Source organism: Leishmania mexicana, chromosome 24, assembly GCF_000234665.1.
Source record: "Leishmania mexicana MHOM/GT/2001/U1103 complete genome, chromosome 24".
Classification (NCBI taxonomy): domain Eukaryota; phylum Euglenozoa; class Kinetoplastea; order Trypanosomatida; family Trypanosomatidae; genus Leishmania; species Leishmania mexicana.
The window spans coordinates 408,941-427,685 of NC_018328.1; the positions used below are offsets into that span (position 1 = coordinate 408,941).

At 62.4% G+C, this 18,745-nt stretch overlaps 4 protein-coding genes across 4 annotated transcripts; all 4 read left to right on the forward strand.

Annotated features, from left to right (window-relative positions):
* Window positions 1-475: 475 nt before the first annotated feature.
* Window positions 476-5,011, forward strand: LMXM_24_1150 (mitochondrial DNA-directed RNA polymerase,putative; the record flags this gene model as incomplete). The annotated part of the gene is made up of 1 exon (XM_003875880.1): window positions 476-5,011. The coding sequence occupies one exon, from the start codon at window positions 476-478 to the stop codon at window positions 5,009-5,011; it is 4,536 nt and encodes a 1,511-aa protein (XP_003875929.1).
* Window positions 5,012-6,134: 1,123 nt separating this feature from the next.
* LMXM_24_1160 (hypothetical protein, unknown function) lies at window positions 6,135-9,065 on the forward strand (the record flags this gene model as incomplete). The annotated part of the gene is made up of 1 exon (XM_003875881.1): window positions 6,135-9,065. The coding sequence occupies one exon, from the start codon at window positions 6,135-6,137 to the stop codon at window positions 9,063-9,065; it is 2,931 nt and encodes a 976-aa protein (XP_003875930.1).
* Window positions 9,066-12,802: 3,737 nt separating this feature from the next.
* On the forward strand, window positions 12,803-16,324 carry LMXM_24_1170 (conserved hypothetical protein; the record flags this gene model as incomplete). Its single annotated transcript, XM_003875882.1, has 1 exon — window positions 12,803-16,324. The coding sequence occupies one exon, from the start codon at window positions 12,803-12,805 to the stop codon at window positions 16,322-16,324; it is 3,522 nt and encodes a 1,173-aa protein (XP_003875931.1).
* Window positions 16,325-16,873: 549 nt separating this feature from the next.
* On the forward strand, window positions 16,874-17,632 carry LMXM_24_1180 (conserved hypothetical protein; the record flags this gene model as incomplete). Its single annotated transcript, XM_003875883.1, has 1 exon — window positions 16,874-17,632. The coding sequence occupies one exon, from the start codon at window positions 16,874-16,876 to the stop codon at window positions 17,630-17,632; it is 759 nt and encodes a 252-aa protein (XP_003875932.1).
* Window positions 17,633-18,745: the final 1,113 nt, after the last annotated feature.

The following is an 18,745-nucleotide window of genomic DNA, read 5'->3' on the forward strand; positions in this document are numbered from 1 at the left end:
GGAGGAGGGGATGAGTAGCCTGGCGTCGGAGACGCACCGCACTCTACTGCTGTCGTGTGGCTCCTCCCCCTCCCCTTCCCCTCTCACGCTGCACGCCGTCCCGTCACGCACCACGTGAGACGCAGAACAGAGGAGCGGCACACCGGCGAGAGCGCCGGCGCGAGGATCGCCAGTGGCTCAGCGCCTGTGCTTCGGTGCGTCGAACCAGCGTTGTCTTCCCACCACTCTCCCGCTCTCTCTCAGAGTCCTCAGTCTCTCGCCGTTTTTTTCTCCTCGTGTGTCTGTGCCTCCCAGTCACTGCCAACAACACCCACCACCACCACCACCGGCAGTGCGCGACTGCGGCCCCCCTCCCCTCCCATCCCCTCCCCCTTCCAGTGCTCACTCTCACAGACATAGACGCGCACGGCCCCAGGAGGCACCTCGCAAAGCCTCCGTTCACTCTCTGCATCTGGAGGAAGGGTCAGAGCAAGGCATGCGCCGCAGCGCGGTACTCCGAAAGGCGCTTCCGCCTCTCCGCCTCTCGACAAGCGGGAGAGTCGACGAGGAGGCGCAGCCAACCGCCCAGCCTCTCGCGGCGTCGTTGCATACGTGCACCAGCAATGGCATTTCACCTCGCTGCTTCGGCGATGTGGACATGAGCACCCGACTCACCTCCCCACTCTCATCCGCCGTGAAACGGGCGATGACGTTACTGTGTAGCAACATCGCTACCGCCAGCCGGCCTTCCGTAACGCTGACGTGCACCATGCGGTGGTACGCGACGCCCTCAGCTGAGGAGTCTGTCTTCGATGTTGACGCAAAAGACGCTCTCACCGACGCTGGCTCAGCTGAAGCGCGCGCTGAGCGTCCGGCAAGAACGAAGAAGGCCTCGAAGAGGACCACAGTCACATCGGGTCCAGCAACCATAACGAAGCCACCGATCCCGGCGCCACCCACCTCCAGCAGCAGCAGCAGCTCCTCTGCTCCGCCGCTGCGAGGGACTCAGCAGTCTGACAACCTAACGGCTACCCCCCAGCCTGCTGCGCACGAAGCCAAGGTGGCAGGTGGAGAGGGTGGCAGTGATGCCGTCGCCGGCAGACCAGATGCAGATGTACACGAAGGAGGAAGCCGTCTCGTGAAGGACGAGGCAGAACACGCCGCCGCAGTGGCAGGCGCGGATGACGAGGATGACAACAGTATCACCTTCTCTGAGGTGACCTCGGTCTCGGACCTCTTTGAGATAGATGAGGTGAAGCTGACTGCAGCGAAGGCGGATCCCGCAACAGCTACGAAAGGCGCGCACCAGCACGCTGGCGACCACTCCAGTGTGTCTGGTGCCACGGAGCGCAGAGGTACTTTATCCGCCTTCGCAGTACCCTCCAATCACAGTAGAAGCGGTAATGAAAGCGCTGCGGCCGGCATCGAGGACACGCTCTTGAGCGATCCGTTTCACGTACCGAGCGTGGACGACGACGCGTTCGCACGGGACGGGGACCTGCCGGCCTCAGCGGCGGCGAGCTACAGTGCCGTCTCGAGCCCAAAAAACCTCAACGAGAACGTGCTCTCCGCCGTTGACGTGCTGTGCGACGATTTATTTCACTGCAAAGCTTCTGTCTTGCGCTCCTTCGCCCGAACGCGCTCCATTTCGGCTTATAAAAAGGTAGAGGTGGTGCTGCGCCTCCTCGAGAAGGCCCACCACGACGCCCATGGCGAGAGCAACGACCTCAGCGTCACGCGTCGCCTGCTGGGCGACGTCTTCGATGAAAACGTTCGCACAAGCGGGCTGCGCATGGCGTGGACGAACAAATCGCTGGAGGCGGCGCACATTGAAGAGGCGTGCGAGTCCCACCTTAGTTTTGACTTGCTCGCGAACTCGACGAAGGCGCTCATGGTGCGGCGGCACGCGGGCGAAGTCTCGCGTGTGCTGCGCAAGCTCACCCGGGTGTTTCAACAAGAGCAGGAGCAGATCTCCCTCGCCGCAGTCGGTGGCGTGTTCCGCAATTACCGCGCGGCCGCCGACGAGCTGGTGCGGGAGCTGCCGGTGTGCGAGCTGCTCAGCCCCTTTGCGGGCTACCTCGTCAGCTATGTGCGCTACGGCGCCACGAAGGAGACGCTGACGCGGGCCGATGTGAACGAGCGCCTTGTCCAGCTGGGCGTGGTTCAACCCACTGTCCAGGAGGCGGACGACAGCACCTTGCTGCACCGCCTCATGGGGCTCCTCGACCCCGCTGTGCAGCAGGTCGAGCGGCGGGCGGAGTGCTTTCGCCACGCGGAGCAGATGCGAGTGGTTGGGATGGAGAACAGCGACGTTATCGCGAACACCATCCGCGCCTTCAGCGAAGTGTCCCACACCAAGTGGAACACCCAAGCAGCACCGGACTGGGTGCACGACCTCGCGCGACTCTTCTGCAACTGGGAAGCGATCCTCCGCACCGACCTGCCACGGTTCGAGGAGGTGCCGCGGCACTTCTTTGACTGCATCCTCTCTGGTGTGGTCTACCTCTACATCGCCCAGCGCGTGTACGGCAACTCGGTGGGAGCGACTGTCGTGCCGCTGTACCAACGCCTGGCCGTAAAGAAGTCGCTGCGGCTGCACTTCAACAACGACGATAACACGGAGAGCGCGTTGCGCGACATCATGTCCTACGTGCAGGCCGGCGTGACGGAGGTGCGCGGTGGCGTGCGTGGCGAGTTCTTTGCTGGTGTTCTCTCACAAATGCAAGGCGCCTTCCAGGACGCGCAGGAGGAACGGTCGGCCCTGCATGATGAGCGCGTCGCCGTCATCTTGAACGCCGTCTGCGATATGGGGACGAACTGCACTCGCTCTGCCGGTCTCTTCACCCTCCTCGTGAAGATCACGGAGGACCTCGCCTTCCACTTCCGCTTCCAGCGCATCTACAAAAGGCTGAGCGCGCCAGACCGCGTCACCATCCGCACGAACGGGAGTATTCGCATGTCGCAGACGCTGGAGTACTTCGAGAAGGAGTTGCACGTGACGCCCATCTCCACGAAGGCAGTCGGCTTCCTGGTGGTGCAGCTGCTCTATCTGTCCTTTCGCGGCGATGGCAGCAAGCGGCCAGTGCTCGAGCGCTTTGCGAGCGTGACCGGGGCGACGGAGCTGGACATGGTCGGCCTCACTGAGATGGCGGCTACGTCAGTGCGCGACCTGCATGTCGCCTTTCCCCCGCAGCTCTCCTACAACTCGTGGCTGAATGAATCCGACACCCGTGAAAAGTCTGTGTACGGCGTGTTGCCGTCCGTGGCGGTGAAAGGGTCGGCGAATCAGGCAATGATTGTGTCGCAGGCGCCGATGCTGAAGGCGCTCGACGCCATCTCGCGTGTGCCATGGCGCATAAACAAGTACATGCTGCATGTGCAGGAGGCGATTGTGCGCGAGGGATTTGGGTTCGGCAAGATTCGGCCCGGCTTCTACCCTCTTCACTACTACTATATGAGCGACGGCGAAGTCCGGTACCCGTCAGATCGCCGCCGCTCGGCGTTGCTGAACGGCAATGACGACGACAGCGACGGCGACGACCTCGCTGCCGGTGACGTGTTCAATCTGCTGCAGCGGCGGCAGTGCATCCTGCAGCAGAAGCAAGACTGGAAAGAGTTGAGCGAGCTGCGCAGCAGCCGTATTCATTACCTGCTCGGCCTGCGCCAGGCCCGCTCCATCGTGCAGTTCTCGCACATCTACTTCCCCAATAGCATGGATTTTCGCGGTCGCATGTACCCACTCCCGGGGCGGCTGAACCACACCGGGTCAGACCCGTTCCGTGGCCTGCTCGAGTACGCGGAGCCGAAGCCGCTGGGTGCGGTAGGGCTGTACTGGCTGAAGGTGCACCTAGCAAACAAGATGGGCATGAGCAAGCTATCCTTTGACGAGCGGGTGCACTACGTCGACGAGCACATGGAGGACGTCGTGCAGAGCGCCGAGAGCCCCCTGGTCGGCGATCGATGGTGGCAGGAGGCGAGCGAGCCGATTCAGTGCCTCATGGCGTGCAAGGAGGTGGCGGACGCGATGAAGTGCTCGCAGGGCCCAGAGAAGTTCCTTTCGCGGCTGCCCGTCGCCGTGGATGGCAGCTACAATGGTCTGCAGCACTACTCCGCCATCGGTCGCGACGCGTTTGGCGCGAAACTGGTCAACTTGGTCCCGAGCGAGCGCCCCGCCGACGCCTACACAGGCATCCTGAAGGAGATGCTCAAGTCCATATGCATCGACGCCGACCGCGATCACCAGGTGGCGCAGCGGTGCCTCGGCACCGGCAGAGGCCAGGACAAGGATCACATCAAGCGCAAGACGATCAAGCGTCCCATCATGACACAGGTGTACGGTGTCACTGGCTACGGCATGTCAGAGCAGATCTTTGATGAGCTAGTGAAGCAGAACAAGAGCCACGGGCTTTGGACGCACACTGACATGAAAGAGATGGCGGCGTACCTGCGCGATAAGGTGCTCGAGTCACTCGGTATTACGTTCCGCGAAACGCAAAACTGCCGCAAGTGGATTAGTGAGGTGACCACGCTTCTCTGGAAGGTGCAGCCGGCCGAGCTGCGCAACGCGCTGTGCTGGACCACCCCGCTCGGCCTTGTGGTTCGGCAGCCCTACAAGGTTCGCAACGAGTGCTCCCTGTTTACGCCCCACGGCTACAGCCGAATACCTGGCGACTCCGTCGCTCCTGCGAGCCGCAAGCAGCTGACAGCCATTGCACCAAATCTAATTCACTCGCTTGATGCGACGCACCTCGCCATGACTGCGCTGGAGATGCAGCACCAGGGGCTGTCCATGATGGCGGTGCACGACTCTTACTGGACGTACGCGTGCGACATGCCGAAGTTGTCGCAGGTGTTGCGAGAGCAGTTCGTGAACCTGTACTCCAAGTACGACCCCTTGTGGGAGCTGAAGGAGCAGTGGGAGGAGACGTACTTCATGGACCTGCGGCGGCACGGCGTGAAGCTGCCAGACCCGCCAAAGCGCGGGGATCTGGACCTGAATGTGGTCCTCAACTCACCATACTTTTTCTCGTAGGCGTCACTAACGCGTGTATGTTCGTCTGCTCTGCCTCTCGTGTGCGTGCGCATGTTCGTGCGCGAGTGTGGTCCGCTGATGTGCCGTGTCCCTGTTGTGCGTGTGTGTGTGTATGTGTGTGTGTGTATGTGTGTGGCCCCCTCTCCCTTCTCCTCCACCCACTGCAGAGCCTCAGATGGCATAGAAGGCACAGAGCGAAAGGGGACACGCACGGGTCGCGGAATAGGCAGTGAGGCAGGTGGAGGGTGATGGGCGGGTGGTGTGGCGAGAGGTCAGCATCCACGTGGCAGCATCGGTACTGCCCTATGGAGGAAACACACACGAGCCCAGCTACGTGACATGTGCCCTGTCAACCTCTCCTTGTTTTTTTCCCCGTTACTTCCTGTCTACCCCCTTCTCGCGTGACGACGGGGCGCGAAGGTGGTGGTGGCTGGCGGAGCACCGCGTCATCGTCGTCATCGTCGCCGTCGCCGCTATCTTCTTCACAAACTTAAGGTTTGCTTGGAGTTTGTCGTCTCTCTCTCTTGCTGTGGCTCTGATGATTCTCTCCTCCCCGGCCGCATCGTTGTCTGGGTCCTCATCTATTTCTGTGTCTCCCTAGAGTCCTCCTCCTCCACCATCGGCTAGTTGATCGATAGCAACGTGGCCAGCAGCAACGCGAAGACGGAGCCCGGACGGTGGGGAGTGGTACGGGGGGAGGGGGAGGGGGCGCGAAGTGCCAGCTTCTCGCGCGTCTTCGCTCCTCTCACTCGCCGTGTCGCCGTGGGCTCTCTCCTCTACACCGACGCATCGCAATGTGTCTCTCCCTCTCGCGAATGCGGCAGCTGGAAAGACCCCTTGCCGTGGAGTGCAACGCCGCTGCAGTCCTTCCCGTCACCTCACCCCATTCACCCCCACCCTCCTCAGCTGCGGAGCGGATGCACCACTCGCCAAGCTCCCCTCCCCCTCTCCTTCTCCGCGCCTTTACGAGCTGTCCCCACCCCCACCCCCGTTCTTTCGCCACAACGCCCACACAGGCACACACGCGCACAGAGAGAGACACACGCATACACCGACTGGCACCCACCTATCTACTTCTCCTTGCGCTGTGTATTTCGTCTCAGCGCGTTGCGCGCGCCGGAAGATGAACTCTAGTGCAACGCCCAAGGGTGCGGAGACGACCCCGTCACGCGCGCCACTGAAGGGCCTCACGCCCCTGCGCCGCAGTGGCATCACTCATCTTGCCACTCCCCACTACACCCAAGCTGCGGCGTCTGCATCCCCAAGCTCATTGTTGTTTACCTCCACATCCTCAGCTGCCCACCCAGCGGCGCGAACATTCACGTCACCGTCGTCCAGGGGGCATCGCACCCCTGGTGCCTTGGCGGCCTCAACGTGGGATGTGCGAAGGGCTGTGTCTGCGCGTTGCGCAAGCCACTGCTCATCACCGCAGCCTCTAGGACCTTATCCAGCTAGCGTCAGGGGTCCAGTATTGCATGGCCGCTCTCAGCTGACCCTCAGTGCGTTCGGCAACGGCAGTGGCGGCGCAGACGCATCCAGCAGGGCGCCCTGGCGCCACCACGTGGCAGCTGTGTGCCGCCGATTACAACATGCCGTGCAGGAAGCGGAGCAGATCCTGGTGCCTGCCACAGCCTCCGCTGCCTCGGCATCATCTACCATCCCTCTCGACCAAAACGGTAGTGATGGGCTTTCGTGCACGCTGGCGCAGGTCATGGATGCGCTGCAACGGTACCGCAGTGGCTGCATGGCGGCCATGCTGGAGCTGGAGGCGCTGCAGCAGCAACAGCAGCAACAACAAGGCTTCTCAGCCTCCTCAGCGTCCCTTCCGGCCGGGGAGGCGGAAGATCCCACAATCCTATGCTCTCCGATTCAGTCAGTGCACCGACGCACGGCCAACGACGGGGACAACGTGGACACATCACCGCCCAGCCTCGTGGACGCGGCACAGCTCTACCGCCGATACCATCTCATCAAAGCGCACCTGGACGACACCCTAGCGGCGCAGTCTGCGTACATGCAAGAGGTTACGCTTCAGCAGCAGCTCCACGAGCGTGAGGGGGTCATGTGCGAGTATATGTGGACGGCGCGGCTGCTTGTGGAGCAGGAGGCGGCAGAGCGTGCGCACCTCGTCTCACTGTGGACGTATCTCATCGCGTCTGCACAGGATCGGCGGACGGCATCCAATGCACATGCCGCCGCAGCCCCGCCGCAGCAGCCGCCCACACACAGCGAAACCGCAGCTGCTCGTCTGACGGCGCAGAACGAGTCTCTGCTGCGAGATCTGCACCGCTCGGAAGAGCGCACTTACGCACTGTTATGTGAGCAGCAGAAGGGCCTACAGGAAGCACAGGAGCGTGCGCTGGCGCAACTGGTTGCCCGCCACGATGCCGAGAAGCGTGCTCTGGAGGCACGTGTGCACGCGGCGCAGGAGGCAGCGGCCCAATTGCAGCACCGCCTTACCGAAGTGAAGCAGGAGCTCGCAGCTGCGCAGTCTGCCACCTGCGAGACCCAGCGGTGTGCCGGCTTGACGTATGACGGCATGCACCAGCAACTGAAGGACACAACAAGGAAGATGTGGCAGCTTCAGCTCGCGAACGATCACCTCGACGCCAAGGCGCGGGTGTTGGAGAGGGAGCTGGAGGAGCTGCGGCTGAGCCATTCGTTGGTGGGAAACGGCCAAGGAGGCAACGGGACAGCGTCCTCTGCAGCAGAACAGGCAAGGGGGTCGGCGTCACTTTCGGCCGGTGGTGGTCGCAGGGGTAGCAAAGCCCAATCCGTGAGCCCTGGTGTGTGGTTTGCGTACGAAGAGCGCAGCGGTCTCTTGACAAGGGCGACGCCAGTGAAGCAGCTGTCGCTGGGCTCTTCCCTCTCCTCTGAGCATCCCCCCGTCGCGACACGCTGGACAAGGGAGCTGCAGCACGGGGATTCACATCCGCCCCCGCCCTTCATTCGCATGACCCACCCGCATGGATCCTCGGTGTTGGTCGTCTCCGCCAACTCGACAACTACGGACACCAACGGGAACGCGTTGCACATGATTGAGCATAGTACCGCGTACGCACCCACGTCGAGCACGCATCAATGGAGGCCCCCATCGGTTCCAGGTAAGGTGAGAGATGACGACAAGGGCAGCATCAGCAGCAGTCGACATCGACTGTTTGAACGCACGCCGTCCCCGGTTCTCCAGCTCTCGCTCGACCGCACCCCTGCACAGCAATCCTCTGCGGCCGCGGCGCTCTCCTACGGGGGACCGCGCCAAGACCTGGAAGATGCAGCGGCCTACCCACCATGCGTCGAGGCATCGGAGATGGACAAGGAGCGTGACTCGGTCGCCCACAATGACCCATCACGGGCGCAACAGGATGCAGCAAAGCACTTCTCCAGTGCGTCAGCGCAGAGAAACGAAGCCGAGTCTCTCCGTAGCGCGACCCCTCGCCTCGACGGGGTCCCTGCAACCAGCTCGGGCCATTTGCAGGCTCAGCCCAACACCGCGTATGATGATGGACACCCGCCGCCGCTGACGGTCCCGCACGACGTGGGCGACTTGACGAGTGAAGAGAGAACAACGGCCAAGTCTGCCGCCGCCGCCGCCGCGGAGGGAGAGGAGGTGGGGCTGCAGCCTTCGTTAGCGTCGGTGTGCTCTTCTCCGATAGCGTCCGGCTCACGTGCAAGATTGGAGGCTGTGCGTCGCGATATCCTCCGCCACGCCGAGCGGCTGGAACAGGAAGTACAGGTAGTGACCTCCCGTCACGATTCAGCGCGACGACAGCGGCGGCGCGAGAGAGAGACGCTGCGCGTGAACGCGTCCATACACAGCGGTAGCAACAGCCCAGCCACCTCCGAGCCGCGTGACGACGAAGGTCGGCGCACGAGTGTGGGCCATGCCGACGACGCCGACTCTGAGGCGCTCAATCGCGCCCTCGAGGAACTCCACATTGAGCAGCAGGAGGACAACGACGAACTCGAGCGCTTCTATGCTCATGTAAACCAGAAGCGGATGGAGTTAGAGCGGTGCCTGGGCTCTGTCGAGGACAGGCTGGCCGCCCTGCTATGAGAGAGATTTACTTTCGTTTGCCGTCTTCCCGCGTGCCATCTCTGACCACGGAGGACACACACACACACACCTCCCAGTGCGTGGTATCGCACTGGGTCCAGCACCACCACCACCCCACTCTGAGGGAGGAAGGCCGAGCAGCAGCCGCACTTCTATCTCCGCCAAATGCCCAAACCACTTCTCGTGGCGACAGGGCCAGGCACTCACGGCGTGGGGGGAGGGAGGGGAGGTCAGAGCGATGTATCTTTACCGATGTCGTCATCCGGGTTGTGGGCGCAGCTGCGCTGGTTCGACGTGCAACAGTGAGCACGTCTGTACCATCCACGCGGTGGGCAGAGCTTCGGCGTGACCCTGGGGTGTTCCCCATCTGACCCTCACACTGCCGGCATGGTGGGGGGGGTGAGCTGCTGTGAGGCAGACCCGCGGGGCAGGTCGTGGGTAGGGGTTTGAAGCATAGGTGGTGCTCAGGTAACCGAGTGGGCGCACTGCTGCACTGGCGTGTCTAGCGCTGCTTCGCACCACACGATGGGGCCTGTGGCAGGGCCGAGGGAGGGGGAGGGGTCAAGTGGAGTTTGAGCTCGTGTTGTGTGGCAGCAAAACGGTCACATGCTGAATACATATATATATAATAAAAAGCGCTCTTTCAGCGCGGGCGGCTCAAGCAATGCACGCGCACGCACACAGGCACTTCAACATGCCCCGAGCACTACCCCCCCCCTCGCTCCATAATATGCTGAGCAGGCGCGCCTTGGGCTGCGGCGCGTTGGCGCTTTTCCTCTGTGCATTCGTAGTCACCTGTTGTGCGTGCGTGTGTCGGCCGAAGGTTATGCTCTCTCCTTCTGTTCGGTGTGTTGGATAAGGCGCCGCTGCTCCGGTCAATGCGAAGCATCCCTGCGTCACTGGTGGGAGAACAACACACGCACACACACAAGCACACACACAGCGAGAGAGAGTGCACGGGGCGGGGGCGGGGGGTCGCAGGTGTCTTCTGTGCGCCCGGTCCCCCCCCCTTTGGGCTTCACCTCCTCCTCTCTTGGCACGACACCCCCACTCTCTCCTGGTACTCTGCCAACCGCCTCAGTCCTCCTCGAGCTCACTGTTCCTTCCCCCTCCCCGCCTCTTCTCGGGCTGCTGTCCTACGTAGTGGTGCTCTCCCATCCACCCCACTGCCTTCGCTCGCAGTGCCGCATTCTGGGTCGAACACGCTTCTCATCAGGCACGCGAAACCTCCCTCGTTCCTAGACGTGATGACGTCAGGCTCTACATCCATGCAGATGCTGCTGGCGCACCAGTACATGCACACCCGCCCCACAAGTCTCCAAGTAGATAGGCCCGCATCAACAGGGCACGCACAGCCTACATCGCCGCTTCAGAGACGGTGGCGACGTCTGCCTCTCTCCGCTCCTGACACGTCGACCCTCCTCAGCGGCAAAGACGCACCGTTTCTATACTCGTCCGTGAATCACTTAACGCATCGCCTTCCCGAGACTCTCGGTGTGCACTACCCTGCGTCGCCGTACTACGTCGGACGCAACGAATTCGACACGCAGCTGCTTCGAGAAGCAGCGGCTTCTAGGCTAGGTCAGCCCATGCAACGAGCGCAGACGGCCAGCCCCGGTGCTCGGTTGGTGCCGGCGGCGTCGCAGCAGCAGCAATACGCGCAAACGATGCCGACGAGACCGATCGAGGGCACCATCACCTTCTCGGACTTATCGCCTCCACGTCTCTGCAAACAATCATCGGGCAACTCCGCCTCTGTGATGCGGCACACGGCGTGCCACCGCAGCTTCCCTGGCACCTGCACGTCCAAGCTGGATCAGCCCGTTGTCTCGTTGCAGCCCACCACCGCATGCTCGCGTTCGATTCGCCCTGCCACCTCTGATGCTGCGGCTGTAACGTCAGAGACCATACCTGAGCCATGCATGCGCTGCAGCGTGCGCTGGGAAGCATCCGTCATAAGAGACGAGCTCGCAGCAGACAGGCTGGCAGAGTTTCGGCGCTTGGTCTCCACTGCCATTCCATGACCACTGGAGGTGCTGTACAGAACAGCCTCTTGGGTGTGCGTGGCCGGTAGGTCATGTACACGACCCTTCGTCCTCCACTTCGCGTCATCGCTTTCGTGGATGCCATTACGCTGCTGCTCTTGACGATGTTCGTATGTCTTGATGGCACTGGCCATCTTCTCTTGTCTCTTCCCCCTCCCCACCCGCCCCCTTCCCCTACACACGCCACACCACCACCACCCCACTCTGAGGGAGGAAGGCCGAGCAGCAGCCGCACTTCTATCTCCGCCAAATGCCCAAATCACTTCTCGTGGCGACAGGGCCAGGCACTCACGGCGTGGGGGGAGGGAGGGGAGGTCAGAGCGATGTATCTTTACCGATGTCGTCATCCGGGTTGTGGGCGCTGCTGCGCTGGTTCGACGTGCAGCAGTGAGCACGTCTGTACCATCCACGCGGTGGGCAGAGCTTCGGCGTGACCCTGGGGTGTTCCTCATCTGACCTTCACACTGCCGGCATGGTGGGGGGGGGTGAGCTGCTGTGAGGCAGACCCGCGGGGCAGGTCGTGGGTAGGGGTTTGAAGCATAGGTGGTGCTCAGGTAACCGAGTGGGCGCACTGCTGCACTGGCGTGTCTAGCGCTGCTTCGCACCACACGATGGGGCCTGTGGCAGGGCCGAGGGAGGGGGAGGGGTCAAGTGGAGTTTGAGCTCGTGTTGTGTGGCAGCAAAACGAATCTGTGGAGTAAAAGCTCAAACGAAGACAGCCGCCCCTGTCATTCTCCAGGCTTCCCGGGCTCCCAGCATCCTGTTCGGTGTACAGGAGCCAGCGAAGGACCGCACTGCTCTTCAGTCCTCGCCCCCCCCCCTCCTCTGCTCTCCTCTCCCCCTGTCATCCCTACCTTTTATCTCTCGCGTCAGGTCCTATGTGTGGTGCACACGTGGTAGAGTGCATGCACTCACCCGTCACTCTCTTCGTTTTCATGTTGTGGGCGTTCTGCGTCTGGTACGCCGATCCCTCTTGCTGTCATTTTCTGCCGTACTTCGCGGCCCCCGCCGCTCCCCTCAACCGAGTGCGCGCCCCTCTCCCGTTGCATTCTCTTGCGCCACGCGCATGCCCACAGCATGTGCCCAGTGGGGAGTCCCTTTCTCGTCGCCTTGACGCGTGTGCACCAGCATGTGTGATGCAAGAGAGGCGGACGTGGTGGACTAATCACGCATGCCATGAAGGACACACGCATAGAAGGACAGTGAATCGCTGAAGGAGAGGAGTGGGCCGGAGTCTCAACGCGGGCGCACTGATGTGCCGCTTCGTCCCTCACTTTGCTGCCCTCTCTTGGCATTCACGCATGTGGCTGGTGCGGGAACGCTGTCGTTCTCGTCATTGTGAAGGGCACACGTTGCACTTCGCTCGCCTTCCTCTGCCCTCCTGCGCGTAGTTCTCGCCTCTCCCTCCGCTCACGTGCAGGGCCTCAGCCACGACGTCCACCCACAACTTCTCTCTCGCGCTGTGTGTTTTTTTTTTCCTGCCAACCTTTTCTCCGCTGCACTGCGTGTTCGCTACGGCGATGATAGTTGCGGCCGCACACACACACATATATATATAAAGGAACATCGACAATCGCCCTCAGCAGTTGCCGCCGCCGCCCCCCACCCACACACACACACACACACACCTACCCGCCCACGCCATTCTCTGTCTCGGTCTCACCCTCCCCCTCAACCGCGTTGCCGAGTTACATGGCCCATGTGTACCTCCTCGATGTGAGCTACCTCGCCCCGTTTGAAGCGTGCTTGCCACGGGGTTCGTCTGAGCCGCCGCTCTCGTGGCGTTGTGCGGCGGAGCTGGCTCAATGGACCTCCGTAGCGGCGGTTGGGGACGCTTGGATAGCGGCGTGCGCAGAGGCAACAACGGCCACGACGGTGACGGGAACGTCGGCGCACGAAACACCTCTTACCTCTGACGTCGCATCATGCAAGCAGGGCAGGGAAGGCTACATGCGGCTCGGCGATGACGATGACGGTGATCAGGCTAAGGCTGCCGCATGGTCCACCGTCACCCCAATGGAAGTCGGCGCGCCAAGCCGCCACATGTACGTCATTCACACTTTCCCTTCAGCAATTGTTATCCAGAACAAGTACTTCAGCACAACGCTGACCCTCGTGACGGGGGCGCCGCTGCGCCCTCCCTCGGGCCACGGGCACGATCGCGCCTCTCCGTCGGATCAGCGCGACATCACAGCTGATCTCATGCGCATGTGTGCTAGTGGCAAGAGTAGCAGCGGCCCATCCGTCTCTCGTGTCGGCGATGGCGGTTGCTATGGTGGAGTGCTACTTGCGCACATTACCCAAGACCCAGCGGGCGTTCCGTGGCACGCCTTTCCACAAAGCGGGTGTCTCTTCCACGCCATCATGGTTTTTCACAGCAGCGAGACAGACGTGGACATGGGCGAAGTAGCAGCAGCGGCGCCAGAGTCCCTGGCCGCCATGAAGGCCCGACAGAGCAGACAGGACGCCGACGTGTTCTGCAGTCCTCTCAAAGACGCTACCATGCCCACGGATGACACTCTTGATGCGCCGACGTCATTGCTGCAGCTGAAGGCGCGCTGGAAGTACCTCGCAGCGGAGAATGGGTACGAGTGCATCTTTCACACCACGGGATGTCCTCCGCGTGCGGCGGCACATACGGCGGCGTCCATGGAGAGCGGCGGGCATGCACTCGGCAGCCCAGCGGAAGACGTTCAGTTGGAGTGCGTTAGCGCCGATTCTGGCCGCCGCGGCTTGCTCGAAGCGCCACTTGCTGGATCGAATCGGCTCTACCAAATCCTGTGTAATACGCTGTGGCCGGCTGGCGTCCGTCATGCAGCTGCCGCGACGTCGGGTGCACGGAGCGACGGTCACGGTGAGCAGGAGGACAGCGCCGTCACGCAGGCACCAAAGCCACTGAAGCCGCGCTCTGGGAACGCGTTTCTGGTGGTGGGCGACGACGAGGATGCGATGTGGCGTCTCTTCCAGCAGCAAGAGGACGGGTGCGCGCATGTGCCGCGCCGTCTTTTTCGTTTCTTCACCGCCGTCGTTAGCTCGCCTGCTGACCCGACTGAGGCACCTCGAACGGCCGAGGGTAAGCTCGCCGCCGCCGCGGCACGACGCACCCGCGTCGCTCTTGTGAACCGGTACTACGCGGCAGTAGTGCAGCCGTGGCTGGTCCAGATCGCCTTCTTCGACGCTCGTATGCAGGAGCTGCTGGACCGATACTGGGAGCAGCACATGACAGCTGAGGACGGTAGCGATGGCCTCTGCCCCGATGCGCCAGCGGTGGTTTTGTGGCCGCCAAACTCTTCGGCGTCATGCGCTGCCCGTGCTGAGAGCGAGACTTGGGACGCGGCAGCCATCCGTGCCGACCCCGACGGCGAAGACGTGCGGGCTTCGTATCCGCCGCTAGAGGTCGTTCTCGACTCTCTTGCACGTCGTGCCTGCCGCGATGTCGTGGTCGTGGTGAGCAAGCGCGGAGGCGGCGCCGTTCCCAGCGGGCTCACAGAGTACGAGGCGCTGCTGTGTATGGAGCGGAACGTCGAGGTGGTGCAGCTGGAGCCAGCGCGCTTCAAGGCGGCATCGGCTGACACGATGGAGACGAGCGTCGCTGATCTGCCAATGCCTGTAAATCGAGACGAGGACGACACACAGGCCACACGCGGCGTGGACCGGCTGCACGAGGCGCTGCACTGTGTGCAGTGGGGGCAGACGCACCTCATGAAGTGCGCAGCGTCCCCGAGAACGTGCCTCGCGGACCGCGGCAATAACTCGTGTCTTTTACTGGCCTGCGGGCAGACTCCGTTCGAAGAAGAGGCGTGGGTGCGCGACCTACTCGCAGCCTTAAGCGCGGCACCGTCTAGCACACGCAGCAAGAGCGCAACTCCATCTTCCGAAGATTACCTGCGTCTCGCTGCCCCTACCGTTGCAGCGGCTCTTGCGGCTGGACACAGTGACGACAGCGCGGACCTCGGAGAACACCCAGCCGGGGCAGCTGTTGGGGTCGACATCTCTACCCCATACTTCAATGCGCGTATTGAGGTGCAGGTCGAGGGTGGTCTACACTCATACTACGCGGCACCACCGACACAACGCGCGGGTACGCAGACGATGCCGTCTGGGTGGGAAAACGCACACGATGCCTATGTGGTCGTCACAACCCTGTGCGCTCTCCAAGAAGCGGCGCGCGAGATCGCTGGGTCCACCAGGCATACGACGCTCCATAATCCCAGCACCCGCGAGGCTGTCAGTGGACCGCACGGCGCCCTGGGCATGGTTATCCGAACCCTTGCTCGGCGGCAGAGGGAGATATGGATGGCGGAGCAGATCGACGCCTACGTGGCGCACCAGACTAGCCAGAAGGCGTCCGACGCGGCTGCTGACTCACCGCTTGTCCTGCTGTACATCACGGACGTATCGGCAGCGGATTTGACGCGTGCGGAGCTGGTGGAGCAGCTGGTCTGTGCACTCGCACGCCCCACCGCAGCGCCTGCTGCAGCTTCCCTGGGCGAGAACGGCAGCGACAGCGCCGAAGATGCCGATGGCTACGTGCCCATCGAGCTGGTGTTCGCGAGTGAGCCTGTGAGCGTGACAACCGGCGCCGCTACGGCAGGCCGCTACGACGGTCTCGTTGTGGACGGCACCGCGCGTGTGCGCGAAGCGTTTGAACAGCATCTGTGGCCGCATCGGCAGTCACTGTCACACTACCACCGCCGCGTCAGCAACATCCGTCCCACAACCCATGCTAGAGAGGAAGCTGCAAGTCTGCGGGGCTCCGTCGAGGCTGCCTCTGCCACCACCGCTGACGTTTTTGCCAGCGAAGTAACGTGTGCGTCGCCTCCTCCGGTGGCAGCAGCAGCAGCAGTGCCTGCCACAAGAGCGAGCGCTACCGTACCCAGAGAAACGGTGACGGTTGATTCCTCATGGGTTGCACCGGTCATCGGCTGCGCCCTACCGAACGGCTACCTTGTCGACCCCGAGACACTGCGAAGCGTACCGGTGAGGGTCGTGCGAGACGCCCCATGGAACACAGCGAAGATCGCAGACGTCGAGGGCAGACAGGGCTGTGGTGACGCATCAGCTCAGCATCACAAGCCTCGGCCGACAACCCACAATGCTGAGGAGCTCATGCAATGGATGGAGAAGATGAAGCGCTACGGTCACCGCCTCGGCGAGGCGCTGCGCAAGGAGCAGGCGGAAGTACTTGCCCTTGCCCTTGAGAAGACCCTGTAGTGCACGCGCTGGTACACCGCGCCTTTTCTACTTGCAAGCACGCGGAGGCGCGCGCACACACAAACATATATATATATATATATATACATACACATATGCAGACAAGGGCTTACGGCGGCACGTGAAGCATGCCTGACCCCTGACCCGCTCCCCTCCCCCCTCCCTTTCTTGTCGCGGATGCGCTCTTTGAGCAACGACGAGAGCGCGGAAGAAACCGGCATGCACGCGGGAGAAGCGCCTCTCACCCCACCCGCATCGCTTGGCCATGGCCTGACCACATCCGGACGCCTCCCTCCCTCCCTAACCCCTTTGAAACGCCTCGTGTTGCCCTTTACTTTCAAAGAAGAGGGACAGAAGAAATCGTGCAACGATCTGGATGACACGGTGGTATGCAGAGAGACCCGCTCTTGTGTGTGCGTGACTCTGTGTGTGCTGCGGCGGCCTTTGTTGTTGATATACCACCCAAGACACGCATCGAAGCATTCACACACCTCACACGTGCGTGCACCCCAGTCAGAGGAGACGGAAGGCGCCCGAAACACTGCTGAGATGAAGGACAGGCGAAGTTCGAGTAGGACTCCCTCGTTGCAGGGGCGCCGAAACGGAAGGGCACATGGCAACGGCGACTCCGACCACCGTGGCGCGCGTCCTATTGCTCCTCAAAGGCGCAGCGGCGGCGCCTCGTCTCGCTCGTGGTCACGCAAGCGCAAGGCCACGCGTCCCAGCGTCTCTGCCGAGGATCGTATGGTGCAGCCCATCAAGCACGTCGTCCCGCTTGACCTCTCGTTCGGCAACTTCGAGTTCCAAGAAATGAAAAGCCTCGGTAAGCGCGGTGGTGGTGTGCGTGAGCTATCTTCGCTGCTGCGTCAGGCGCGTCGCAAGGCCGCTACGCATGCGGACATGCTTCACACACGACAAGGCGCCGAGATGCGCAGCGAGGATATGCTCTCCGCGGCGATGCAGCGGTCAGCTGGTATGAAGGTGAAGGACGACGCGCACCGCATCGCCAAGGCTCTCGCGAAGCGCCGCAGCAAGAAGCGCCAGTCGGCCAAGCGCTGGGCAAGCCGCATCAAGCGCCTGGAGGACTCGGTCGAGAACGTCGTGAAGGACCGCTCCATTCAGAGGCAGACAATGAAGGCGCGCAAGGAGGCCAAGGTCCGCGCGAAGGAGAAGAAGCGCGAGACTACCGGTGGTGGCGGTGCCGGTCGCGGCAGCGGCAGCGGCACGAAGATGGGGGCAAAAAAGCAGAAGAGCTTCGGCGGGAAGAAGCAGCGCAAGGGGGGCAGTCACGGCAGAACAAAGCGCTGACCGAGTTTCGACTCTCGATGGATAAAGAGGGAAGAGGGCAGAAGACGCCTGCGGGGCGGGGGAAGGGGAGGGGGAGGGGGGGGCAGTGCGCGGGCGAGCGTGTGTGTGTGTGTGTGTGTATGTGTCTGCGCGCTTTTGCCTTTGGCCCGCTACGTGAGCACTGCACGTCCCACGCCCACGCTGACGTCTTCTGTCTTTCCGTAACACACTCGATTAACCGAACCCTCCGCCTGTTCTCGTGTACTCTCGGAGGCGTTTCCCAGCGGATGAAGAAGCCGAGACACAATGGCCTCTGTGCTCCTCTGTCGTCTCCTGTATCCCAGTGGAGATGGGGGAGGGGAGGGCGACGCGTGATGTGGCCGTTCTTAAGTTTTAGGTGACGGTGGAAGAGGAGGGGGTGCGGTGGTGTCGCTCGTCTCCGCTGCTCCTCTTCACGCCATCCTCACCTTCGTCTGCCATCGGTCCTCGCGCGCCTCCGCATGAAAGCACGGCATGGGTAACAAAATCGCTAACACAGCGATAATACGACCAGCAGCAGCAGCAGTAGCAGTAGCTGCTTTTGGTGCTGCCTCCGCTTTTTTTTTCATCGCTGTCCCCCCCCCTTCCTCCTCTCCCAACTGTTGTTCTTACTGCACGGATGTGCACAACGCCTGCTCACGCGCGTGCCCGGCCTCTTGCGCTCGGCACTTCATAGAAAACCTCTCGTTCACAACAGCACCCTCTGTGAGCACATCAACAGCCTCCCACGGCCTCTCTCCTTTCGCTCTATACCAATACACATACGCTCGTACGCATCTTACTGCGTCCACCAGCACCGCTAACCTCCTCACGCACGGACACACCATGTTCCAGCGGACGCACAGCCGCGTCGGCGCCACGGCGCTCGCGTGGGCCTTGCGCATGCAGCAGAACCGGATGAGTAGTTGCCCCGTCCCAAGTCTTCCCACGGCAGCGGGGTGTCGCCACCTGCCGTGCGGGGCGTGCACCGCACCGGCAGCAACAGCCTCCTTCTTCGCCCTCCAGAGCGGGCTCCGCGGCTACACCACGACGACCCGCGCACAGCAGATGCGCGTGCAGGGCCGCGACAACATCCAAAGCCAGAACACCCCCATG